The sequence below is a fragment of the Lonchura striata genome, chromosome 2 (genome assembly GCF_050655825.1).
Source record: "Lonchura striata isolate lonStrDom1 chromosome 2, ASM5065582v1, whole genome shotgun sequence".
In the NCBI taxonomy this organism is placed as follows: domain Eukaryota; kingdom Metazoa; phylum Chordata; class Aves; order Passeriformes; family Estrildidae; genus Lonchura; species Lonchura striata.
The window spans coordinates 105,872,013-105,899,569 of NC_140704.1; the positions used below are offsets into that span (position 1 = coordinate 105,872,013).

Genomic DNA, 27,557 nt, shown 5'->3' on the forward strand with positions numbered 1-27,557 from the left:
GCCACCGAAAAGAGTCTAGAACCATCTTCTTACCATCTGCTTTTGAGATAGTTATATGCATTAATGAGAACCCCTCTCAATCCTCTTTTGACTAAACATTGCCCGGCTCCCGCAGCCTGTCCTATGAGAGAGGCTGCAGACCCTTAATAATCTTTGTGGCCCTCCACGGAACCCTCTCTAGGAGCTCCTTGTCTTCTTTGTACTGAGGAGCCCAGAACCGGACACAGCACTGCAGATGCGGCCCCACCAGCGCCAAGCAGAGGAGGAGGACCATCTCTCTGACCTGCTGGCCACACTCTGCCCTCTGTTAGGTCCCGGAACCCTTCTCCCCAGGTAACCCCAGGCGCCGGCGGCAAGAGCTACTGCGGCCCCGCCACCGCGTCTGGAAGCGACCCCACAGTGACCAGGGCGAGGAGCACCGTCGGGGCCCTTCCTCCAAGTGACCCCACCAACTTTGCGCAGCGGAGCCCGTCGGTGGGCGGCAGGAGGAGCCCGAGCCCCGAACTGGCGGAGGAGCGTGGAGGGCAGGTGAGCGCGGGCCGGGCCGTGTGGCCGAGCCCCGGCGCTCTCCAGCCCCAGGGCCGGCGCGGGCGGCTCCGGCCGTGAGTCAAGCGCGCCGAGGGTAGGCGCGGCCGCCCGAGCGAGCAGCGAGCGAGAGCGGCTCCGCCGGGCGGAGGCGGGGGCAGCGTGTCCGGCCCAGACCCCTCCTCCCGCCTTCCTCCGCCCGCTCCCTCCTCTCTCCCTCCCTCCCTCCCTCCGTGCGCGGCTCTCCCGGGGACGCGGAGAGGCGCCTCCGGGCCCAGGGCCTGGACAGCACGGGTGCCCGCCCTCTCCCACCGCCGCTCCCACCGCCCGGCCGCGGGCTGGATGTAGCCGGGCGCCCCGCGGGGGCTGCAGCAGCAAGATGGCGGGTAGGCATCGCCCCCCTCCCCCTTCCCGCACACGCCGCCTCCCCGGCGAGGCGCCAGCCCTCCCTCCTCTATCCCCCTCCTTCTCCTCTCCCCCGCCCCGGCTTCGGGAGCGCTGCCCGCCGCTGTCCGGGCTCGGAGCGCAGGGGCTGCGGGGCGGGTCGCTCGGGGTTTGGGGGGGGGGGGCGCAGCCGCGGGCGGGGCAGGGTCACGCGTGGCACCGAGGGTCGGCGGGAGCACTGGCACATGGTGCGCGCGTGTGTGTGTCTCCCCCACCGCAGATCTGTCGCTGCTCCAGGAGGACCTGCAGGAGGAGATCGACGGATGTGAGTGGGGACGGGGGGAGCGGCGGGGCGGCTTTGGGGCGAGGAAGTGGCTTCCGCGGGGAGCGCCCAGGGTGCATTGTGGGAGGCGGCGGGGAGGAGGAGGAGGAGGAAGCCATGGCCATGCTCCGCGCTTGGCGGTGTCCATGACCCGGTCCCGGTCGCGCGTGGGGCTGCGCCGGGCGGTCCCGCGGGGTGCGTTGGGCGGCGGGCGGGGCGGCGGCGCCGTTAGCGGCCGCCCGGAGGGAGCGAGGGAGGGGGAAGGAGGGATGGAAGCAGGGGAGGCTCTGCCTGCGGGGCGGCGTCCCTTCACGGCCCGGGCACGGCGTCCCCTCACGGCCCGGGCACGGCAGGGCGCCGGCGGGGAGGAGCAGGAGGAGGCTAAGGCTGCTGCCTCTGCAGCAGCATGTGGGTTGCTCGTTCCTTTTATATCTCTATTTGTATATCTTTTTTTTTGTGTCCCCCATCCTTCCTTCCCTCCACCCCTCCCCCTCAGGCTCTCTCCTCCTTGTGAAGGGTCTGGAGCACATGTCCTGTGAGGAGCTGGGGGTGTTTAGCCTGGAGAAAAGAGGCTCAAGGAGGGACCTTACTGCTCTTGGCATCTCCCTGAGCGGAGGTTGTGGCCGGGTGGGGGTCGGTCTCTTCTGCGGGGAAAGCAGCGATAGGAGAGAGGACATGGCTTCAGGCTGTGCTGGGCAGGTTCGGGTGGGATACCAGGAGGAACTTGTTTTCAGAAGGGATGCTTAGATACTGGAATTGACCGGCTAGGAGCTGGTGGAGTCACTGTCCCCAGAGGTGTTTAAGGAAAGTGGACGTGGCGCTCAATGGCATGGTCCAGTTGACAAGGTGGCATTTGGTCCCTGGTTGGAGACGACGATCTCTGAAGTCTTTTCACACCTAAATGATTCTGTGAGTCCTGACCCTGCTGGAGAGATCTGGGGAGAAGAGTTAATGTCAGGGTGCAAAGTCGTAGAATTGTGGCTGGGGTGGTGCAAAAATTAGTAAGTCAGGGCTGAGTAGCCTTAGCATGGCAGACTAAGATGTTACTCAGATGAGAAGGTGTCTGTTGAGCGTGTAGATACTGAGGGAGCTTCTTGGAAGCAGAGGAGGATGAATTTTGGGTGCAAAGTGAAAATGGAGGTAGAGGCAGGCGCCTGCTGTGGGTGTGCAGACCCCCTGGTTGCTGCCTGAAGGTGTTTTGTTGGCTGTGCAGTCTGCAGGGCATCCTCTCACCGGGGCTGGAGTACAGGAAAAAAACTTGTGTTTTGTGGCTTACATTTTTAGAGGACAGCTATTTAAACTTTTCAGGATTTAACTGATACATCTTCTTTTTCACATTTGTCAGCTGACATTTAGAAGGCTCCTATTGTGCTTTGCCTTGCACAAAGAGGGAGCCTTTCCCTCAGGCTGCTTTTTTTTTTTCTAATTCAGCGTGATAAGTCGCTGTTCGAAAACTCTCTGTGATTATAGAGGACTTTTTCAGAAGAGTCACACTTAACAAAAAAATGAAATGCATTCTTAAGTTTCCACTTAGATTATGGTTTTAGTTGACTATAAGACAGTAGTTGAAATTATCTGTAGTCCTTGGAGGGGTGACAGAAGCTGTGGGTTCCTGGTGCTGGTCTTACTCTTACGGTCTTCAAAAATGGAAAAAAATGAATACTTCGAGATATGACTCAGTCCAGATGAGAGCATCCTGAAGGCAGAAACCATAGAAATACAAAGATTTGAAACCTCATTAAAAATTACTGAGGTTTTGATGGAAGTAGATAAAAGCAAATGTCTCAATAATTATGCATGGTATTTTTGGAGGAAAAAAACCAGGACTCTCTATGAATCAATATGTGCTATTTGGATGTAGTTCAGTCACACAGTGACTTTTATGGTTCTAAATTATACATAATTCTGTTCTTGGGTGGTGTCTGTGTGCTAAAGAAAAATAAGATCAAGGAGACTGTACATATCTAGTTAAAAGTACTGTTTCTTGTGCAGTATTATTTTAAATAGCTATGTTTTGTACCCATATGCAACATATTTTGCACAATTTCCAGTTGATTGGTTGCACATATGAAACAGACAATTAAATAAGACACAAAGTTTTAGCTCCTGCTTGAACCCTACCCTACACTATTCCTCTGTTGTAAATATTTTAAATGTTTGCAGCTCTTTCAAGTAGCAGAGTTAGACACTGGTTTAGCGGTGTATTACTGAAGTAGTAGAATGCATTCTGCTACTGAAGTAGTATAACACTAAAACTGAAGTGCTGGCAGCTTTTATGTCTGTGTCATTCTGCCAGCTGCATTCTTGCTAAAAGTGTACTAAGCTATACTTAAGGACAAATAAGAGAGAAATACTTGCAGGCATACCTGTGGTCCTGGTCATGTAATTTAGGAGGAGGAATTAGATAAATACAAAATAGTATGATTGATTGACTGGCTGTTTTGAAAAGTGAACTATATTCTCAGTGCATTTTTTGGGCTTTTAAGGGATCTGATATCAAGCAATATTAAGACATCTGTGAGGGTTTGTTGGAGAAATTGGGAGTGTTTAAGACAAGTGTGCATGTGTCAAGGTCTGATTTGGACATCTGAAGCTGAGTCTCTGATTTTGCATATGGCTCAGGACATTTCACTAGATAGGTATTCATCTGTAGCTCATCAGTGAGCCTAGGTTTTAAAATTTTTTGTTGTTGTTATATTGTTTTGGTTTTTTCCCCTTTGGGAATAAGAATTTCCAGTGTGATTCAGTGCTTCCTCCTAAAGAAGGAATCATTAAAAGGTGACTTAAGAGCTACCTTCTGTTGGTCATGTTCTAAAGTAATAGGAGAAAGTCCTGGAGCTGAGCAAACAACCATGCACAGTTCCTGCTGAAAGTAATGAACCAAGCATCTGTGCATCTTTTAGACAGGCAGAGTGAAGAACAGCTGTTTTATGATCTTTGTCTTTTAGGGTTTCTGGAGTCAAGTGTTTTACTGGCAAGTTGGAGTTTAATCAGCAACTTGTGTAACTGTAGAGTTTATTCTTCTTATTTGTTATGCCAACTTGTTGGAAGCTAATTAACCTGAAATATAGAACAGTAAAATATTGTCTCTTTGGAGTACTGTTTTAATAGCTGCTTTTGAAACAAAAGGTTACCTTTTCTCTGAAGAAAACGTGATAAATATTTAGGTTAATGAAACATTCTTAGATTTCAATAGAGAACAGTAAATCTGCTGTTGGAGTAGTGGAGGCCTTCAGAATATATGCTGTGGAAAGCATCTATTAAAAAAACCCCAACCTTCCTTTTGTTGATTTGTTTAAAGGGTCAGAGATTAAACAAGAGCTATTATAGAAAAGGCTTTCAGAGAGTGGTTGATAAACCAGCTGGGTTGACTTTTAAATAATTAATTTCAGCTTTGGTTTGCATTTCTATTTTGAAAGCGTTATATTATTTTTCTGCTCTTGGTTGCTTGGTAACCACTGGAAAGCTCTGATTTTTTTTTTCTTCTTGAGGTGAATGCATACTTTACACCTGGTACATTAAACAGATGATTGCTTTAAGTAGTTACATAGCTTGCAAATGAAATGGCATTTCAGTATTTTGATTTTAGCTGATATTTCACTTCTGTAGATATAACTCCTTATGTCAAAGGCTGTGATAATTGAAGAAATTCTTGTTCTTCCAGAATTCTTTAGTCAGTGGCTTTTCCTTGTTTGCTTGTTTGAAGGAAAAGGAAAAATAACCCAAACCCAAGACAGTGAGTGTACCCTAGCTGAACGTACAGAAGGCTAGAAAAGAAAAATGAATTCCTAGATGTGAGTTCTTACTGTGAAAGACAACTTAATTGACTCTAACCCCCCCAAATAAGGAGCATACAATTGCATTTCATTTATGTGAAGATAAAGCTAGGGAGAATCCTTATGTTATATTATCCATTAAAGGAAAAAAAGAATAAAGGCATCTCACTCTAAAGACAATAGAGTGAAAATTAAAAAATTCGAAGTGGAAGCCTGAAGAAGAATCTCCATCCCACTCCTTGGATTGTTGATTTCCTTGCTCTTCTGTCTGAAATCTTGCACAGTATACAAAAACTCAGGGAAAATTTGGCTTTTATTAAAATCTTTTGTGTTGTGCCTACAAAATCAAAACAGAGTAGTATAACTGTCTTAAGATAAGTACAGAACAGAAAAGAAAATAGGCAGCAAAAATGGATGAAAAGCAAACGTGGGCTTGTGGAAAATTGTTCTTTATGACTCTTGCCAGACAGTTTGTGTTTCCCCCTCCCCTGGCTGTTTCTGAAGGCTGAGCTGATCAGTCCAGATAGATGAAATGAAATGTACCATGATGCTGACGTCTTTCAGTCTGACCATTGATGTGTGCAGGATGTGTGCTCTAAAAAATAGAGCCATCTGCAATTAGAATTCAGATTTGAGAAGGGGATAGCTTTAGTCAACTCATTATTTTAATTGTGATTTAAATCAGGAGAGAAAAGAAATCTTGATCTGATAACTGGTTTTAATATTGTTTTACATTTGTTTTCGGAAAAAGTCTTTGTCAGTGATAGCTGACAGCTGCATTTGCATGCAGTGTCAGGACTTCTGGTAGTTGCAAGTATACATGCATGCTTTGGTGGTTATGGAGCTTACTCAGATTTTGAAACTTTACCTTTTGTTGTGCTGACAATGGTGAATTTCCTTTTTCTGTACACTTAATTCCCAGATAATTTAAATAAAAATGCAGAAAATTGAGTTTTAATATCTACACATTGTTTAGACAGTTCTAGTTTAGTACTGTTAAATGGGTTTTTGCATATATATATACATACGCCTATGTGTGAACTTGTTTTCTTTAACACAAGTGATGGTGTGATGGATTGTTTTCTTAACACAAGTTTAATGGTATGATGGATTTAAAATTCAGCAATAAGGTAGTTTTTGCAATTGGCAAATCTAATGTTGGATTTTACTAGTGGATGAAAGAGTTCTAAAAACTAAAACCAGAGTAGTGCTGATCCAACATGGCTCTATTTTATAATTGAGTTATTTTCCATTGATTAAAAAGGAAGGACAGATCTTCCTAGCCTCTCCTCCCAGCAGGCTTCTCAGTGAGTGAAACACTTTTTTAGCTGAGCTGAAGAAAATTCTCTTTGTGCATCTGCAGATGTCAAAAGCTGTTTTATCATTGATGCTATGTTCTTTTTCCAGGTGATGAGCAAATCATCTGGCATTAGCAGTGAGCTTGTGTTGGTTGAATGCTTTTAATTGAATTATTCTCTTAGACTTTGAGTAGGACACAAGTCTCTTTCTAAATGGAAGCTAATTTAAATTTTTAACCTTTTTTTAATGATAATTCAAGTTAAAAAATGGGTTTTTTTCTGTTGTTGTTTTGTTTTTATAAAATCAGTCTGTATTTCCCTGTGGTGTCAAATCACAGTCACAGCTTGATGCTGTGTTGTAGTTTTTATTCTCTGGCAGTGAATTATGCTGGCATAACATGCATTCATTATATTAACATTCACCTTCCCTTTCCCACAGCTGTACATAGTAATATCAGAAGGTTTTGCACCGTGGTTCCTTTGTTCCTTCACCACAGAATACGAATTAGCAGATTTTATTATGCTGGTAGTTGTTTTGTGTAGGCTGAACATTGTGTCACCCTTAGACTTAATTCCAGCTTTGAGTATAGCTAAATTTCCAACATGATGTTCAAATGCCCTGTTGCAGTACTGACCTTTTGGTCCCATCAGAGTCTGAGCCCTGGTGAAAGAGTGCCGAGATAGTTTGAGTTACTGGGTTGGCATTTAAGCATTGCAAAAAAGTAATAAGAGAAATTAATGGCAGACTTTCTGTAGTGATTGGAATCAGTTTTCTGGTGTGACTGAGATTCTGCTCCTTTGGGAATTCAATAACCATTCCTTAATGCTAATGAAGCACACTTGTTAAGTCTGTTTTCCCTGGCGATCACGGTTTAATTCTCCCAACACTTCAGTTCATTTCTTTGTCTTTTAATGTGGTGATTGACCCTCATTGAAATTGGGAGACTCAGGTGGATGGCTGTGTCCCCATGGAATTCTGGTGTTCGTGGTCTCGGGTGGGTAATGGTTAGTCTCTCTCCTGCAACCTCTTAGGATCCTAGAGAAAAGATGATGATGATGTGAGGAAAGGATTGTGCTTGATTTGATGTAGGCTAATGAACCTTTCTCGTGCAGCTGCACATTTTTTCTCCATTACACCTAGTAGAGGATTGAAAAAGTAATTTTCTAGGCTTTCAGCTTTCTGAGGCCACTAGCATCACTTCTGATGTGGGAATGTGCTTTTCACCAGCCAACTTTTATTATCCCATCTCTGGCAGGGATCCTCAGTTAAAGTTGCCAGTTTTGTTTTTTTTTTTCCCCTTGTCTTATGGTTTATCTTCCAGGGCTTTGGATATTCTCCTCCTTCTCTCTTTCTCTCCCACTTGCAGCTAAAAAACAGAGGGAGTGAGAGAGTTATGAAGGGGCTGGAAATGTTCAAAATCCTAGGCTTAAGATAGTGAAACCCTGGTGCTTAGTTATTTCTGACTGCTGACCTATTGTGGAGCTGGCAGGTTGCAGTGTGTTGAAGCTGAAATGCTTTTCTTTCCTGTGTGCCTTTTGCTGCTAAGACTTTCCCTCTGTGTGGGCAGGAGGTTTTCATTGCAAGAGGTATAACATGAGCAGAACTGGATGAAAGGATAGCTTCTGCTTTGAGAGCTGGGGGAACAGTTCCCTCTTTGGAAGAGCCAGGCAGGGACAGCTGCCTCTAAAGGTTCCCAGAATATCAGGCCTCCTCTCTCTGCTTTAGAAGGTACAGTATAAGAGAAACTAATGTGGCTGTTCCTTGGTTTGAGAGGGATGCTGCAGTTCTTTCTGGCAGTAGGGTGTTAAAACCCTACTGGATAGGTTAAAGTGTCAGAGTATGTTTGTGAAGAGTTTGTTTGCAACAGTGGAACAACTTCACTGGCAGCTGAGACCACTGGTTTGGTGGGTTTTTCTTACTGTTTTTAAGGTAAAGAAAATAGGCAAATAATACCATAAATATGCATTTTTCTCTGTACAATTTCTGCAAAAGCTAAATAGAATAATGTCTAAAATGGACGCGGTATATGAGTGATATTGCAGGCTGTTGAAACATTTTTCTCTGATAAACAAATCCGTTTAGGGAATTTTTTTTTGTGTTGTTGCCATAGCGTCTGAATAGTTCCAAAATATTTGAATGGAGGAGAGACTACCTTTTCCTTCCTCTGTAGCCTACAGGAGGAACAGCTTGATTAGTCTGTAGGGATGCATGCTTGGCGCAAGTCATGTAAACATTAAATTGCATTGAAATGAACACCCATGAACACCCCAACCATGTTCATGCTTTTTCTAAGAGTGAATCCACTGCATTCTGTACCACTCAACCTTCTTCCATAGACCAATTCTAGACTATATACTGAGCACAGACAGAAAGAGTGTGGAGAGTTGCAACAGGAATTTCTCTGTATGCCCAGAAAACACAGAGGTTTATCCCACCTAGAGTTTTGAAAGCTGTCAAGCAGTATCTCAAGAACATTGTCTGGGATTTAAGCAGAGAGAGGAAAAGTGCAGTTAGAAAGTTGTGAAAGGGGTTTATGTTGCAAAGCCATGTTTTATAGCTTATGGATGTCCTAGTTGTAGAGCTAGCCTTCTCTGCAGTGTTTAGCCCAAGTAAGTGTATTTTAGTTACTGCGATGAAGATGTCCAAGTCCCTGCACAGTGGAGCAACACTTAGTAGCTGATGTATCATAACTCATGGTGTCACACCAAGCATTGCCAAGCTTGCACAAGTCTTTGGAGTGTTTGAGCTTCAGCTGCTTGTTTCTTATCTCTCCTCCTTCTAGTTAGTCTAACGTTAAGGCACATATGGTTTGAACTTGGTCGTTTTGCATATACCAGATACTCAGTTGTGTGGCAGAATTTGAGCATAGCCCCAAGTGCAGTGAATGCATGTGTCCTATTGTGGTAGGACCAGAGAGAAGTTGGTTGAAGATGGAAGTAGGATTTTCCCCCCAGCGCTACAAAATTCTCAGTCAGTCATTAGGTCAGTTAAAAATCCCGTGAACAGCAGTGCTCTGCAGAGAGAAAAGGGATACCTTTCTTTGACGATAATGACCTTGTAGAGGAGAAAAAAGTACCTTAGAGGAACTTCCTACTTAAACTAGCTGGCTTTTGCTTCACTCCTACCTCGTTCCACAATTCTTAAGTGCATGCAATTGTTTGCAAGGGGTAGAAGACAGGGACTTAAATAGCAGGGAACTTGAGTGCCTTGGTGATGGGTGTGACATGCTCCTTACAGGAAATAGGCAGCCAGAATATAAACTGTTGATTGTTTAAACTGGTATCTTGAATATCCTTCTCTTTGTTTCAGTTTCCTCTGGAGCAGCATTTGTTGCAGGTCAAACTGTTAATCAGTACAAGGTACATTCAGCTGTTGTGCCAATAAATGACTAGTGAGCAATATAAGATCTATTCATTGTTTTCTCAGAGCAAATTAGGATATTCAATGCTGCTTGATTATGCCTGAAAGAAACAAACTTGTGTGTAGCTCCACCCCTTATCCTTGGTTAAAGAATTTTGTACTGCCCCTTGTTTCCTCTGATGCTTGATGAGAAATGCAGCTCCGGTGGCAGCTTGATAGCTATCTTTTGTGAAGGCCTTTGCTAAATTAAAAAATTCTCATAGCCTGTTATATTTAGATGACTGGGTCTTTGAAATTTGTTTTTCCATGCTTGCATCAGTTTTGTGTGCAAACAGCTGCTGATTTTTTTGATTCCTGTATCTTTCATCTGCTGAGTGCTCCCCGTCCCTAGCTCCCCAAACCTGTACTGAAACTTTATTTTAAAGAGTTTGCTTTGTCTGTGCTTCCAGCTGTTAGCAAGCTCTGCTGTCAAAGTGCTGCATAGGAGCTAATGTGGTAATTGCATCAGAGCTGCTTTGCATTTCCACCTTTCTTATCTTCTTCCTTGCTCCTTCCTCTCTACTCCTTCTGCCCAACCCCCAAAACCAGTCCCACCAAACTTGGAGTTCAGACAACAAAGTCTGTGCATACAGGAGTGGTAACTTGACATTCATAAGAGGCTCAAGTCTGATAGTGATCCATGGTTTGAAGGGCTAATTTAGGGGAGAAACACAGAGAACAGTGGTTCTTGTTTCTGCTAATAAGGTAGGTGGGCCGGAATCTAGCATTACCACTTGCAGTGATGACTTTTGCTGAGTAGAATCACACATCTTGTGGTTTCTCAGTTGCATTTTCAGTCTCGGACTACAGCAGGAGGAAAACAGAGAAAGTAGATTTTAAGTGTCTCATGGAAAAAACAGCTCCTGCTTTCTGATGGTGGTTTCTGTGATGACCAGTGAGTGATGCCTGGATGGGGCAAGCAGTGTGGTAGAATTCAGCTTGACAAGCACATTTTGTAAAATTTGTGTGATTGCTGTTGGTTAAGGTTACTGAAGCAGTGCAGTAAATATGTGGTAGCAGATTAATCTGAAATAATGTCACTGATGCTTTGGTCTATGTTGTCACCACAGAACCAGAGCTGGGACATGGTGCAGTAGGAAAGAGTTGAGTAGTGAGTTCAGCTGTGAACAAGTGGGGTTGTGGAAGCATTAGTGCTTATGCTAAGGTGAATTTCTCTTTGCAGCATATCAGATGCAAAGTGACATTTCTTGCAGAAAGTTACCTGGAAATTAATGTGTTTACAATATTGGAGGGCTGAGAATACTACTTGTGTTCTGCAGAAGTCTGAACCTAAGGTGGATTTATTCTCTTGTAGCATGGAGGATAGTAATTTAGAACAAGACTTGCTGCTCTTATTTTGTGGTCATGATATCAGATGTCTGGGCTCATAAGATTACAATTCTTGCTTTACAGTTAAGCAGAAAAACTACTTGCCTGAACAGCAGAACAGAGCACAGTTCTTTCTGCATATAAGTGCTGTATTATCCTGAATATCCATATGATAGCAACTGATGTAGAGTGCAGTAAGTAGCTTATACTAAAATAGAATAAAAATTTGTCTATTTTAGTAGATATATCTGCCACATAGTTTTTGCAATAGATCTTGAGAACTTCTTAGGGATGCAGAAGATAAAATGAGAGAACTGTTAATATTAGCTGGAAATCCTGACTCCTTAAAGCTGTTTGTTGTTCAGCTTTCAGAATTGAAAGTTGCTTATTTTTTTAAAGTAGACTTCTTGTCACTGAGTTTCTATGCCAAAACAAAGAAGAATATGTTTCTGCCATGGGGCTCATGGGAAATACAGAAGAATAAGAATATATGTAGGCCTTGTTACTGAACAGTCTGTGGCAGAGAATTGTTCCTGCATTATTAAATAAGAAAAAATGGTAGTTATATTTTTTAAATGTGATTTTGTGCACCTCTGTAAAAGATTTAGTATGGAAGACCTTTGTGAAAGATACTGTGAAGGGGAGATACATAGTAGAAAAACCAAATCCCTTGAAAATTGGCCTAGGGGCTGTGGTTTTACTGGGAACTGAGTTTTTAAATGGACCACTGTATTATTGTTGTATGGTCAGCCAAGCTTGGCAGTGGTTGACTAAGCACCCTAAATGTAGTCTGCCTCAGCAAGATCGCTGTATAGCTCACATTAGTTAATAACTGGGTCTTGTTACTGTTGTATCCTTGCCATAAACCAGAGGAAAGCTTAAGGGAAACAGGAGAGCTTAAGGCAGGGAATGTTAATATATATTTTCACACAATGCAGTATGGACCAGGTGCAAGATAGACAAGTTTGAACAGCTTCTACAAAAAATACCCAAACAAATGTTTTCATAGGAAAATGAAGGTACACAGAGAAGTTACTTGGCTTCTGTAATAAAACAGAAGTTAATGGCAGTCAGGCATGGAAGCAAAAGGCAGTGCCTGTCTTGCTATGTGATGCTTCCTTGTGTTTGGCAGTCATTTTTTAAATTTTGAAGAGAAGCTTGTAAAGTTTGTCTGGATAAATTATGAATGTATTCATTTTGCTGTGCTTTGGTACTTGAATGTATTGAAATAGAAGCACTGTGGTTGCTTTTGACATCATTGTGCAATTGCTGTTTCTCCTCCTGACACCATTAGTGACTTTGAACTCCTGGGGTAATGTGTTCTTATGGAAACTCCTGTTTTCTCTAGCTCTACTTTTGCATGCTGGTATGAAAGACCAGATTAGAAGGTAGTAAAGGCTCTGCAGTAGCAATAGTTTTCACTGGTATCTTGTAGCTTATATGCTTTCTGTGGATTTGGTCCATACTTACACCTATTTGCAAAAGTGCAGAAAAATAAGAAAATTGACCTCTGGTTTTTCTGCAGTAGATAAGTAATATGTGGTCCTGTCACCTGGTCTGCATTCTGAAGTGGGAAAAAATTTGTGTATTCTGCATTTGAATTAGCCAAAATTTGTACTGGTTTTGACTGGCATAGAGTTAATTTTCTCTATAATACCTTATCTGGGACAATGTTTTGGATATGTGCTGAAACTAGTGTTGATAACTCACTGATGTGTTAGCTACTGTTGAAGACAGTGCTTAAACACTGTCAGGGCCTTTTCTATTCCTCATCATGCTCTCCCAGGGAATAGGTTGGCAATGTGCAAAGTATCCCAGTATGAGCTACTGTGGAGAACTTTATTGCTGTTCCAGCCAAAACCAGTACAGGGTGTGGCTTGCATCTGTAAAATTCACAGAAGTTCCTGTGGTTCTTAGTCAAGTGCTCAAAGTTAGGTGGAAAGCAGGGTAGGGCTGAAGAGGCAATATTCAGTTAACAGCCTTTTTGGTAACTGTTTTAGTGTAACATGGAGGGAATAGCACAGTGACTTGGTTTATTGAATAACACAAAGTATGTCCTTTATGCGTTTTAGATCAGGAGTGGTCAGATGCTGTTGATTCATGTTTGTGGCAAGTAGAAGACAAGCAACAACTTGAGGGGCTTTGTTGGAATGGGAGTTCTTTGTTAGAATGGATTGTCTCTTTTGACTTGGACAGATCTTGTGAAAGTGAAAATAAGTATGTAATGTAACTGTAACAGTACTTTACTGGAACTGTAATACTTCATGTGCTGATTGATTTATTTTTACTACCCTTTTCTTACCTTTATTATAGTTGTGTTAATCAAGATGCTGTCAGTTGAATTATCTCTTCTGTGACTATGAGCTGAGATGTTGGAATTATTTAAATAATAAATGTTGTTTGGTAGCAGAGGCACATCAGGCTCAATGTAGTGCTAAGCCTAATTTTACAATTCATAAACTCAGCAGAGCTAAATCTACACAACTCACTGTTTGAACTAGTAGGAGACATCAAACAGATAAATTGGAAGCAGATGCTCATATTTGTGTCATTGGTGTTTATATCTGATATAGAGTGGATTTAGCAGTTGGTTTGATTTAACTGGTTTTATGAGGCAAAAACTAGAAAAATAAATGTAGAGGGTACAAGGAGGAACACAGAACAAGGCTGAGATTGAGAACAGGGAAATTGTGTAAAACTGGTGGTGCATGTAATGGTCAGCATTTTATTTTTTTGTATTCGTGCGTTTGATAGCTGAATAATTATTGTCAGCAGTATAATTATTTTCATGTTTGTATTTTGACATATTTAATATTTCTTCAATTTATGTTTTTAAATTTACAGTGTGAGCAGTAGACACTGAAACTGTCATGGAAGTAATTTTACTGTCTAGTTTGGAGAGAAGGAGGCTGAGGGGTGACTTCATCACTTTCTGTAGATTCCTGAGACTGGGAAGTGGAGAGGGAAGTCTTTTAAGTTTTGGTCAGCCCTGAGGTGGTTGGGCAGTTGGACTGGATGATAGTTGAAGATATCTTCAACTGAATAGTCTAGGTGTGAGATGGCAGAACAAAAAACACAGAAAAATCCCTGGTCTCTGTTGGATTTGTGGGTTGAATTAAAGGCCTATGAGCCTGTGAAAGGATGTAGCCTGTTCCTTGTTAACTTAACCTGGCATAAAGTCCTAGTTTGGACTATGAGTTCATTTTTACTCGCCTCCCACTTCCTGTGAAAATAAAGCGGATTCTTGCAAAAAAGCCCAAACTAAACAACAAAAATTAAACCCAAACAAACCCACAAACCCAAACCAAATACAAGTTCAAACAGTTATGTAAACCTGGAGTTGCTAAACACTTTCCCTTTGTGTTGCAATAGCTTTTTGCAGCTGATCTTTCTTTTCAGCCTTCCCTTCCTCCCCTTGCAATTAGTTATTCTATCCTCTACCTTACAAATATCTAACAACACTAATTCCCCTTCTCAGATTACTCTTCCATTTCCTTTAGCTCCTAGTACAGTTTTTTTCCTTTCTTCCATCTCCTACATGGTTCTTACACACTTGCTCTTTCCCCATCACTTTCTGATTTGATTTCTGGCAAGAATTTCACATCCTATCAGCAACTGCAAAATCTGGTCCTTTGTGCAAGATTGGGTCAGTGGATGTCCATGGATTCCCTATGTAGAAAATGGGAGAATTACTTTGTTGGTAAAAGGATGCCATTAACTTAGTTTATGTCTAAAAATATAACTCTCCCAGAGCTCAGTGTTTCTTTTGACATTTGAAGTTCAGTAAGGAAGACGTTTAGGCAGTGGTAGCTGTTTATGTATTCTGAATGTTGAAAATAATGACAAACTATTTGGTAAGCAATTTATGTAGCACAGCATAATTGTATGGAGGGTAGGAGGACAATAATATTTTTTCTTCCTTTTGTAGAATTCATTTTTAAAAAGTCATTATTGGGCTTGTAGGTCTGTCTTCTGATTTTCTCTATTTGCAAGTTATGAAAAGAGATTTGGCTGGACTGAAGAATAGGAGTACTGCACTGTAGTGTTGTGTTTTCAGGACTAATGGAGGTGACCTTACCAAAAGGTGATCTCATTTGCAGCCAGAAGTGTGTGTTTGCTATGGGATTTAGTTTTAGAGCAGTTTTGAGGACATAAGAAAACTAAAAAGGTGGTAATTCAAATCCTAAGCAGCTCTGCAGAACAGTATTGGACCAATTCTTTCCACTTCTTTGATTCCATGTTGATCAAGGGGTCTGTATATGAAGTTCCCTGATGATTTGCTGGTTAATAATTATGCAGTAGGTGAATTGTACCCATTTTATTTCATAGTCAGATGTAGCTTAGTTTAGATTTCTCTGTTTTAGAACAAAGTCTTTTTGGTCTGTTAGATCATGTTGTATAAACTCTGGGCTACCGTCAGCTATGATTTGAGTATGTATCTTCAAAAAGCTGACTTTACAATTAGGTAAGAGTAATTTGCTTGAGAAAAATATAAGGTTTAAAAATGCTCAGGAAATTTAGTGATGAATCTTACTTGGGAACTTAGAGCAGATGACTCAAAATCCATTTATACATCATCACTCACACTTGTATAGAAAATACTTTATGGGGGCTGGGGAAGTTGGTGGGAACAATGTGATGCAGTTACTAAATATGTTGTCAATGGGACCTTGCCTAGGCTTCTATATTTCAGACCAACAACAGACATCATTTTAGTGTCAAACTACTGTGATTATAAGGAATATTTCTGATGTCTCTGATAGTTGGTGTGGATGACTACAGCTCAGAGTCTGATGTGATTATTATACCTTCAGCCCTGGACTTTGTCTCACAAGATGAGATGTTGACGCCTTTGGGAAGATTGGACAAGTACGCTGCAAGTGAGAACATATTTAACAGGTATGCTTTTTAAATGTCCTCTCTGTCTAATGGTATGCAAACTGTTCATCTGATTGAATCTGACAGAAGTTAATTTGCATGGAATACAAATAATTTCAAAAAATCCAACACCTCAACGAAACTTCAGTTTCCACCCCTCCTTCTGTGTGCTCATACAGCTCCTACTTAGAGAGAGCAAAATATTAATAATAACAGAAAAACATTAGTTGACTTTTTAAGCAACTATAGTTGACTCCTTGAACTTCATTAATTGGAGCAATCGTTTAGGGTTTTTTGCAGGTGCTAATATTCCCATTGGTACAGGACTGTAAGGTGATAGTAAACTCCATCCATAACTTTGTGTAAAAGGAAGTTTAATAAAATACTTCATGAACAGTCAGGAGAGTACTATAAGCAGCCAAGAGAAACCCAAGAACTTAACTTGAGAATCAGTCTTCTCTGTAGTTTACATTTTGAGTATTGCTACTTCTGGTTATTGAAAGTGAACTTGCCCAGTTAATACTGTGTTCTACAGTTTCCCCTTTTTATTTCTGTAGTGCCACCGAGGTGGTTGTTTCATTTAAAAGCAGGTATTGTTGCACACTTCAGACCAGCACACATCCCCCTCATCCCCTTGGACTCAGATGCTCTGCTCTTGAATAGAGAAATTCAAACCCATAGTTTATTTTAATTGGAACTTTAAACAGTAACAGGATCACAGAAATGTATAAAATATGTTAACATCGAGATTTTCTGGTATTTTATTTGAACATGGTTTAGTTTGGGCTTCAAGCTTTTAATAAAGTGTGTTGGCTTTAATGTTGAATTCTTAATACAGTAATATGCAGAAGCAAAGTCTGTGATCAGCCACCCAATAGGATAGCCTCTGTTTTGTTGTTCATGGCCTGGGTTCGGAAGGGATTTAGCCCTGTGTTCTTACCTTCAGTCACGTGAACTGTACTTAAAATTCCACACTACATGTGTGAACATACCATTGAATCAAAGCTGAAAATTGCAGAATGGTTTCCTCTTCTTCTAACCTGCATAAACATGTATGCATAGATGAGTTCTGAAATACACTTTATTTTCAAATTTTGTTTTTTCCTGAAATCCAAAATTTGCTGTATTTTACAATTTAAGATGGAATTGGCACTTACACTATCAGGAGAGAATTTCTGCATGGTTTGACTTTTCATGGGGAGGGAGGGAAGAGGAGCTTCAGGGCTCCAGGTGACAATTATATAATAAAAGCCATTATGGAGGAGAACAAACTCAGAAACTCAAGTTGTTTGTCTTGAATTTTAACTAAGAATGCTGGTCCTAATATTTTCTTTGCCCACCAAAGAAAAATCTGTGTCCTATTTCTCAGTATGGATTGTATTGGATATGGACATGCCTAAACTGGAAATCCTTTTAATTGTTCTGTCCAGCTTTATGTGTCCTGTGCTTTCCTGCAAGGGAGGGTGGTCAGGGTAACTGTAGTTTTTCCTGCGTTTGCTTGTTGGATTATTTTTGCTGGTACAAACATGTTTTTTTAATCCTAGCTCTCTTTGTAGGCCTATTGTATTATGTGGCATAAGAAAATATAGGAAATAGCAAATGATAATTATTAGTGGTATAATTGAGTAGCACTTAGAATAAATGATTAGTGACTACTGCAGTCACTTTATGATGATTCAGCATTAGTCAGTCTCAGAATAATAGGAGGGATTTCTGCTAAGCAGAGGAACCGGAGCATTTAATAGTAAAAAGATTAATTAAATTACATTTGTTTATTCCTATGTCTTAGTATGGTATCAGCACATCCAATTACTAATGAGTAGTTTAAAAGTTCTAAAATACTATGATTGAGTTAATAATGTTTCAGTTGTTTCTGTGACCTGGCACCTGCATTTCTGTAGAAGCTTCATGTTACACATTACAGATTCTTGAAACATAATCATTTAATCCAGGTAAATTAGGGTAAGATTTTTTTTTCCCTCTTTAATTGGATGAATTTGCTTTTAGTAAGGCAGTTTTTAATCTTTAAATTTCATTTTAGGTATTCTGTTTGCATTTGGTTTTATTATCCTTTTCTATCTGGTTAATCATCTACCTGTGCAGCATATTTGCAGTTTGTGATTGCATTAAATGATTAAAATGAAGGGATTTTAACAACTGCTGCAAAAGTCTAGTCTCCTTTAAGTGGATTTCTTGAGCACTCATGATTTCTCAGCCACTTCTTCTAAGATGGAGATGGGTCTACGCCTGTCTTTAAAAATTTCAGGAGATGAGGCTTGGAAGTAGGAATGTCTTCTTTGTCTAAATATGTAAGATTTTTGATAGGATTAACTGAAAAAGAGAGAAGTAGGAAAACCTTTAACAGCTTCCCAAGTGGTGGAAGGAGTTGCTTTGTGACAACTTTTGGTATGTTATAGTTTACATTTTTACTGATTTAGGTGTTGCTCGTAAGCACCACAGATGTTGCCAAGAATGGAGGGGAACCTGACAAATATTACAATAAATTATCCCTGTTTGTCTGTAAAATAAGGCAAGTGGGAGTCTGGCTATGGTATGATTATTGAAGAGGCAGCCTCCAGACCAGATTTGAGAAGCATCTCTAGCAAATGTCTTAATAATCCAACATCACATTGAGCAAGAGTAGATGTTGAGCAGAAAGCCAAAGCCTTCACCCTAAAACACAGGGTCTTGTGTCTGGTAGCACTGGTGTGTGTGCATACATACAAGGATGTTGATTCCCTTTTGCTGCTTGCTTTAAAAACCAGTTGCTAGTTGCTGGTGCAGTTTGGAGCATAGCTTTTGTTGTCTCTTTTTTTTGTGTTAAAATCCCTTGTGGGTTTTTCTAATCTTTATTGCTATGAACTTGCTTCCATTCCTCATTAAGAAGGCTCAGAAGTGTAGAGCACTCACCTATAAATCTATTTGAATAGTGAGGCAGTTCCTGAACACAGATCCTTCATTTTCATAAGCCTGTGAGGAATTACTGCTCCTTTTTCTCTTCAGACCAAAGCACATCTTTGCAGGAAACTCTGCTTCATGAGTATGGTCAGTCTTGGCTATCAAGACTGTATCTGCATATCGATGTAGATTATTTGAAGCTATCCACTCACCAGACTTCTTTGTGTTTTGAAGTACATTTTTGCTTTTCCCTTGGGAGAATGCTTGATGTCCTTCAAAAGAAATTTTTGGCAACAGTCAAAATTCTCATAGAACTGCAGTAAGTGAGGATATATTGGATCTCAAAGAAGGATTAAGCATGTGTGTGTACTCACAGCTTGTAACACTTTCACAGGAACTTCATTTAACTGTGTATTTCAAAACTGGGACTTGCATGCATGAAGTACCCCCACTAAAACAGGAATGCTGTAATTACAGGATCCCTGCTGTAATGTATATGAAAAATCTCTCTAAAACAGTTTTGGGGGATGTCGAAACTACCTTGCCTTATTGTCATTTAGGTAGGGTCAGATTAAAGTTAGTTGTGTATTTGATTGTCCACAGCTGCAGTTGTTTTTCTTTTGCCTTCTGTCTCTGTAATGTAGCCCAGTGTAGTTTCTTTTTGGGTATTTGAGTACTGACAGTAAGGAAATGCTAAACTCATCTGAAGACATGCAGGTGAAACTATACTGGCTTGGTTCTGATACGGTCATTTCTCATCATTTTAATATAAATTAGGTTATTTCTCCTGATCTCTAACTTTAGTTTGTTTCTGTCTCAGTGTTTCTGATCCTACTGGATGTCAAAAATTAAAATGTAGTAAAAAATGAAACAAACTTCAAAAAGGGGTTTTTTTTGCACATAAATTAGCAGGTCTACACATACCAAATAAATTACTTAAATATAACAATATGGCTTGAGAAATTTTACCTTTTATATGTATGTTAAAATGATTTAAGGTGAAGTAACAAAGGACAGAACTATCCCAAAGCACTAAGAAAAGTCGTAATTGCTTCAACAATGCTTGAATGTACCTCTGCATGTTTACCCTTTCTTCTTAAGGGTACAAAGATGTTGATTTTGATATTGAGAGTTTATTCTGTGTATTCTCTGAGCTTGTTTGGGGAAAACACTGCTAAGCTCAGTTACTACTGCCAGCATTAATTTAAACACAAAATCTCATTGCTACTCTCAGGCATGTGCTGTGACTCTTGTGATGTCTTGTTCAGGGCTTATGGATCCCTTCCAACTCAGCATATTCTGTGATTCTGTGAAATTTTGATTTACAAGTTCTGAAAAAATGGGCAAAAAAAAAGTATCTTTTTTCCTTTTATTTTTCTCTGGGATTGCTTCAGTTTTTTAAACATATGGTTATTATCTAAATGTGCTCCTTGTGCAGATGAAGTAATTTAAATTCTAAAGTAGAAATTTCCTAAAGACCTAATAATGTTCAAAGGAGTTTGAATAAGCAAAACAAAGATATTTGTAGTTCTTTTCAGAGTATATTGTCACATTTTATATTATGTCTGTGTGTACAGTCTTCAAAATACCTTTCACCTGCATGTGAACATAAAGGCAGGGTGTTTGTAATCCATTCCCATTTTGTCCTGCTGGTAATTGCAGTTAAATCTACCTACAAGGTATCCTATCAGTTTTTCCTAATGTTGGACAGGCTCATGAAATTTTGAATTTTGCTAAATACTCTCCACTTCTGCACATAATATTGGAAGTGTTTTACTGCATGCTACATTGCAGCCTTTGACCTCTGGCCTTTCCTTGGTGTGTGAACTGTTTAATGGATAAATAGATGCATAGCTGCTTAGGTGACAGTCATAGACCAAGCACACCTTGGCAGAACTAGATCACAGGCTATAATGTTTGGAGAACATGAGTGGCCATCATCTCCCAGAACCATGGATGGATGGATGAATAAATGGAGTGAGTTTTGTATTTACTCTGTCTATCCAGTTAGGTTTGCTAACATGAGTTTATCTTACTCTGGTGCACTTCACTGTTTTGCTTTTTACCAAAATTTGCTAATTGTGAAGTAGACCCATTGATTCCTTTACAAGCTAAAGAGGGAAATGCCGTTGGGATGCAGGTAGGGGCCATCTTATATTTAGTGTACAGAAGTTGAAAGGGTTTAATAGATAGGTCAAGTCTACTTCAGGTTAGGATTTCTGTTTTCATCTCCTCATCTTGAGCAGGTTTATGGCCATCTGCATAGCCACATGTCCAACCTACAGGAACTAGTGAAGACACTGTGAGATTCAGCCACTACTGTCCAGCTCTATGAGGAGATGAGAGTCTTCTCAAAATTCCCAGCATAGTAGAGAGCCATTCCATAGTCCCCAGGAGTCAAATGGGATTTTGAGCTTTTATTAGATGGGTTCTAGTGCTGTTTGCTGTGCTTCCTTACTTGCTGAGACTCAGTGGGTTAGTTGATTTATCTCTCACTTTCCAAGACTACATTTAATATGTAGGAGACACGTGTCCACATAGGCTGGTTTATGAAATTGCTTCATCTGTTCCTCTTCTCTTTTCAGAGGTGTCCAGCTCTTTAAAAAGACCAAGTCAACTCTGCTTCTAGGTTAGTGTGTCATGCAGTCTGTTTCCCTTCATTAGGGCTTTTATGGCTGTATTTTAACTGCATATCACAATCTCTGCTAAGACATGTACTTTTGTCGAGTTGAAAAGAGTGAGGGATTCATTAAAGGCAAATGGCTTCTTCAGTTTGTTTTTTTAGAAGATTTTATACATCTGTATGTCAAAACAGTTTAATTTAAAATAGTTCTGCAAGTGGCCAGTATGAAATATTTAAATTACTGATTTTCAGTAGGAGAAAAAAAAATATGTGCTTAGCTTTGGGAATTCATGGAAACCTCCTGCCTTTCTCTGCATAGAATTGTGAAGTTCTTGAGCTTCCCTTGTGCACTAGGAATGTAACCATCTGTTCCCTTACCAGTTGTTGACCACTGCTTACGTTCACTGCTTGTAGTAAACGTAATAAACTTTAGGTATGCATCTGCTCTTGTCTATGGTACTGCTGTTTGTCAACAGTGCTTCTACCTAGGCTATATCCTAGGAGTGTTTCTGTCCTTCAGTTCTGGAAATACTTGGCACTTGACACTTCAGTGTTTAGTTGAGTTGTTCCAAGGCATTACCAGATCTATGGGTGTCTTGGATGCTGTTCCTTGGCCCATTCCCATTCCATTATCCAGGGATAATTCTGCTAGCTCTCTGAACTGACATGTAACCCATGTTATCCAGTAGGGTGAGAGAAGAGTTATGCCATTGCAGGCTGTTTTTGAGGAGAAAGGTTGATTGCCACACATTCCCAGCTGCATTTAGGGCTATCTAGGTACCTGATGAGTATGACTTTGTAGCATAGCCTGTGACAGCCTCAGAGGACAAAATCCCAAATCGGAGTATATCTTGTCACTCATAAATTAATCCATAGAAAATTTTCTTATGCATTCGAAGTAGTAACTGAGTTGATAGACTTATTTAATATTTTCTTAATGTTTCTACTTTGCTTAACGTATGTCTCAGGTACACATGGGTTGGGTAGTATGTGTTATTGTCACAGTGTGTACCCACCTCTCACAGTACATACCCATAGCATTCGAATGAAGTTTGACTTCCAGATGTCAATCACCATTGGTTTAAATGTCAATTATAACACCATTGGTATGAAAATGTTTGGCTTGAGTGTTCATGCTTTTGTGAAATAAATTCAGAGTTCTGTTTAAAAATATTTTAACTAGTGTTACTTTGTGTTGTATGGAGCAAGTTAGGGACTTCATAGATGAGGATGGAAGGATGATTCTGACTTCCTAACATTCAGCTTATGTTTGCCCACTTAGTAGATGATTACTATTTCTGGTCTTGGTGGCTGATTTCTCTTATCCTTGTAAGTGAAAGGGATACTTTTAATGTTAAGGCTTAAAATTCTTTAAGATTATGCCAGGTATCAGAAGTAAGAATTCCCAAAGCAGGACTAACTAAATTTACTATAATTTATAAATTAAATTTAAAGTGAGTATATATGAAATTCTGTTTGGTGTAAGAAACTTCTATGATTCACAACTTTTTGATTTAGCTGTATTTCTGGATACAAATAATTCTGATTTTTAATCTTTCTTGTAAACTAGGCAAATGGTGGCTCGAAGTTTGCTGGACACTTTGAAGGAAGTCAGTGATGATGAGAGAGATTGTATTGCTGTGTTGGAGAGAATCAGCAGATTAGCTGATGATTCAGGTAGGTAGCACTAAACGTTTTACTGGGTTGATGTGGGAAAGTCAGAGCTGCTGAACCTGTGTTTAGCACAGGAGCAGTATGTTCTTTCTCCAATATTCAAACTAGGCTTCTGCAAATTCAATAAAATAGTGTAAAATTTAATTTTTCTTAATCATCTCCCAAAGATTTACTCTTTTTCTTACTATTTTCATCAACAGATTTACAGCCCATCAAAATGTAGGACTGCAGCTTTACAACAGTACATTTTTTAGTAACTTTTATTATTTACTTTTGCTACTCAAAACATCTACATGATTGTTTCAGATTTGTAGATGAAGATTAGTTTCTTTCCTTTAAAATAAACTTGGGAACCATCTGTGCAAAACTCGCATAAGTTTTGATAGAATTAAATACTCAAGTTGTTCCTTTACACCTTTTTGGGCAGCCAGGTGTGCAGGTAAGAGAAGCAGCAAGAATTGGTAAATATATAATCAGAGGATGGTTTAGGTTAGAAGGGACCTACCATGGACAAGGACACCTTCCACGAAACCAGGTTGTTCAAAGCCCCATCTAGCCTGATCTTGAACACTTCCAGGGATGAGCTGTCCACAGCTTCTGGGTAGCCTTTTCCAGTGCCTCGCCATTCTCATAGTGAAGACTTTCTGCTACCTGTTGTCTTTCAGTTTGAAGCCATTACTGTTTATCAAGTCACTACATGACTGTGTAAAAAGTCCCTCTTTAGCTCTCTTTCAGGCGTCCTTAGGTACTGGAAGGCTGCAGTACGGTCTCCCAAGAGCCTTGTCTTCTCCAGGCTGAACAGCCCCAGCTCTGTCAGCCTTCTCTCATAGGACAGATTATCTCTCTGATCAGTTTTATTATCCTCCTCTGGACTTGCTAATACAGGTCTACATCCTTCTTATTCTGGGGTCTGCAGAGTTGGATGCAGTGCTCCATGTGGGGCCTCACCAGAGCAGAGGAGCAGAATCCCCTCCCTCGTCCTGCTGGCCAATTTTGCTTTTGATGCCGTTCAGGATGTGTTTGGCTTTCAGGGCTGTAAGTGCACATTGCTGAGTCATGTTGAGCTTCTCAGCACCTCCAAATCTTTCTCCTCAGAGCTGCTCTCAATCCATTCTCTACTAAGCCTGCATTGGTACCAAGGTTTGTTCCAACCCAGGTGCAGGACCTTGTTCTTGGCCTTGTTGAAATTCATGAGGTTTGCGTGGGCCCACTTTCTCAGGTACATAAAAGTCCCTGTGGCTGCTGTCCCTTCCCTGCAGCATGTCAATCCCACTACAGACCTTGGTGTAGTGGGCAGACTGGCTGAAGGTGCTCTCCATCCCACTGTCCATATCACCCAGGTTGTTGAACAGTGCTGGTCCCAGTATTGATCCCTAAGGAGCTCCAGATCACTGGTCTCCCCTTGGATATCCAGCTGTTGACCACAGCTGTTCGAGTGCAACCATCCAGTCAGCTGTTTATCCACTGTGTGGCCATCTGTCAAGTATATATTGTTCTGATTTAAAAACAAATACTTAATGAGATAGTGTCAAATGTTTTGCATGAGTCCAGGTACACTATGCCAGTTGCTGTTCCCTTATGCACCAGCACTTTAACCTCATTGTAAAAAGCCAACAAATTTGCCAGGAATGGTTTGGCCTTAGTGAAGTTGTGTTAACTCTTACAGATTACCTCTTTATTTTTCATGTGCCTTCTCGCAGTTTCCAGGAGAAGCTGCACCATGATCTTGCTAAGGCACCAAGGTGAGACTGGCCCTGTGTCTTCTTTTTTTCTCTTTTTGAAAATGAGGGTTTTGTTTTCTCTTTTCAAGTTGGTGGGAACTTCCACAGTTCTCAAATGCAACGGATAGTGGCATAGCCACTTCTTCCACCAGTTCCCTTAGGACCTGTGGATACACTGCATCAGGTACACCTGCAGGTTCCTTAGACAGTCTTGAAACTGATCTTCTTCTGTGGGCCATTCTCCCAATTCCCCACCTTTGTCTTCTGGGACTCAGGTGGAGAACTTGTCAGTGAAGACTGAGGTAAAAACATTGAGTATCTCAGCCTTCTCCATGTTTGGGGTAACCAGGTCTCCCATTTTCTTCTAGAGAGGGCTCATATTCTCTACTATTCTTTTATCACTGGTGTAACTATAGAACCTTTTCTTGTTGCCCTTGACATCCCTGACCAGTTTAAATTTTTTGAGTCTTTAGCTTTCCCAATCCAATCTGTGGCAGCTCGGACAATTTTTCTGTATTCCTCCTATGCTACCAGTCCTTGCTTGCACCCTCTGTAGGCTTCCTCTTTTTTGCTTGAGTTTGTCCAGGAGCTCCTTGTACATCTATGCAGGCCTCACAGTGTTTTTGACTGACTACTTCTTTGTTGGGATGTTTTGCTCCTGCGCTTGGAGGAGGTGGTCCTAGAATATTAACTAACTTTCTTGGGCACCTGTTCCCTCCAGGGCTTTATCCCATGGTACTTCACTAAGCAGATCCCTGAAGATGCCAAAAGTCTGGTCTTGAAGTCCAGTGTAATGAGCTTGCTTGTGCACCCTCTTTGCTATGAGTAGGAGGGCTTTGCAGATCCAGTGTGTCTGTTGCTAATCGATATATTTGGACTGCTGAGTGAGTGAAATAAAAGGCAAAAGCAAGAGAAAAATGGAAAACAAATATGAAAGGAGTGCTTAAAAAGTCATGGGGAAGTGGATGAAGGGAAAAATGATGTGGACAGAGCTGTGACAAAACTCTGGTGTAAAGATTATCTAGAAAGAATTAAGGGTATGATTTCAAAATAGCTAATACATTTGACATGCTAGAAGGAAGGAAGTCTAGCAACAGAACATCAGAAAAGGTCTGGTCATTTTTTTGTTATTGTTGATGTGCTATGGAGAGAAATTTGTATTAAATCTTGAATTATTCTTTCTTCCATTTAATGTCTGTTATTTTTTCTCCCTTCTTCTGGAACTGCAGAATATAATGCTTTCCAAGGGTAAAAATATATTCTGCTGATTTCTGTTACTCTTTATTAATTTAAAATGCATGGTTTTATTTTTCTGAGGGAATGTCCTTGCTTAGCCAGGAAAAGTAGCCTGTTGTAAGCATTACATAATTGTATTGAGTACCTCTCCAAGGATTCTTTAAAAAGGAAAAAAAGTCAGCATTCACTTACAATAAAATGTGTCTTTAATTGAGAACAGTGGCATTTTACTGTTTATAGAGTGCTTTCCTTGCAAAGCTCTGCTTCTGAAATCTGCATATACAGTTGCCTGTTTGTGTGGCCCTGTGAATAGTTCTGAGCATCAGAAACTTTCTGAAGCTCCACTTCAGTTTAGAAAATAGGACAGATGTGTCCAAGGGAAAATGGCCTCTTGCAGCAAGTTGTAGCCTTAGGCTTTTCATTGGTGACCAACTAAGCGTTTCAAATTGAAGTTTATTTAGGCAGAAGTGTAGTGGAAGCCAAGAGTTGAGCTCAAATCAATTTGTTGCCTTTAACAAGGGTGGGGTACATTTTGAGTCAGGGCTGATATTTTCTCAGCGTCCGTAAAAGCAGCAGTTCAGGCTTTTCCTGCATTGTGGAAGTTGTCTCAGATCTGCCAAACTAGTAGCGCTGGATTCTGCAGCTGCCCCACAAATTAAATTTCTGCAAACTTAACTGTGAGTCTTGTGCCTTGAGCAGTTGCAGTATTGGACTTGGCTGGTTTCGGTAAGACAGGTTATTAGAATATCCTTGTGTTTTAAACCATGTGCAAATTCATTAGGGAACTTGATCTACTTTGTCTCTTCTTAGTATCTGGGCTTGACTGTAATTCATATTGCAGCACAGTGGGTTTTAGGTTTTTTTTTTTTTTTTTTTTTTTTTTGTTTGGCTTTTTGATTTTGTTGCAGGGGTTTTGGTTTTTGTGTGTGTATGTTTAAGGTTGTTCCTATTAGACTTGTTAATTTTTGTCTTGCTTCTTGCCATTTACATTATTTTTTTTCCAATTGTCCATAAAACATAAAAACCCTTGAATTTGGAATAAGAAAACATTGTAAAAGTGCCTGTGTGTTTAAACTTGCTTGGTTAGAGCAAGGTATCTGTATGGGTAGAGCTATCCTGGAGTCAAACCTTAATGTTTAAATGTCTAAATAAAAATAAAAACAAACTTGGAAGTCAAACTAAACTATGATGAAGTACAAGTATTTTCATTTCTAATTATTGATGCTTATTAGCATCAACAGTTACACCAGTTCTTTTAACATTTGGAGCTCTTTGTCTTCTCTTGTCAACTCAAGTCACAGAAAGTGAGGTACTTTTCCTTTTTTTTTTCAGTAGTTGGTATAATGAGGTTGGGATTGAAAAATATACCCAGGATACAAAATATCTGTCCTCTTTCTGGGCTCCTGATGCTAATTTCTAAAACAGAGGTACAGCAGTGAACTAAAAATACCAGCTATCCTAAAGCTGCCCAGAGAGTCCTCTGTCTTGTTACT

At 40.6% G+C, this 27,557-nt stretch overlaps 1 protein-coding gene across 17 annotated transcripts in view; it reads left to right on the top strand.

Annotated features, from left to right (window-relative positions):
- The first annotated feature begins 677 nt into the window (after window positions 1–677).
- The window catches only part of PPP4R1 (protein phosphatase 4 regulatory subunit 1), a 64,604-nt gene continuing 37,724 nt past the window's right edge, over window positions 678–27,557 (top strand). Inside the window, exons 1-5 of one of the 17 annotated variants that reach the window (XM_085571926.1) lie at window positions 736–911; window positions 1,190–1,234; window positions 15,798–15,933; window positions 21,396–21,439; window positions 23,004–23,110. In XM_085571926.1, coding sequence (XP_085428052.1) covers window positions 23,008–23,110 — 103 coding nt within the window. In that variant the 5' untranslated portion in view covers window positions 736–911; window positions 1,190–1,234; window positions 15,798–15,933; window positions 21,396–21,439; window positions 23,004–23,007. Of the gene's footprint in view, window positions 912–1,078; window positions 1,235–1,312; window positions 1,427–15,797; window positions 15,934–21,395; window positions 21,440–23,003; window positions 23,111–27,557 lie in introns of those variants that run through there. The other 16 variants (XM_085571927.1, XM_021525159.3, XM_021525160.3 and 13 more) reach the window with 16 other exon arrangements.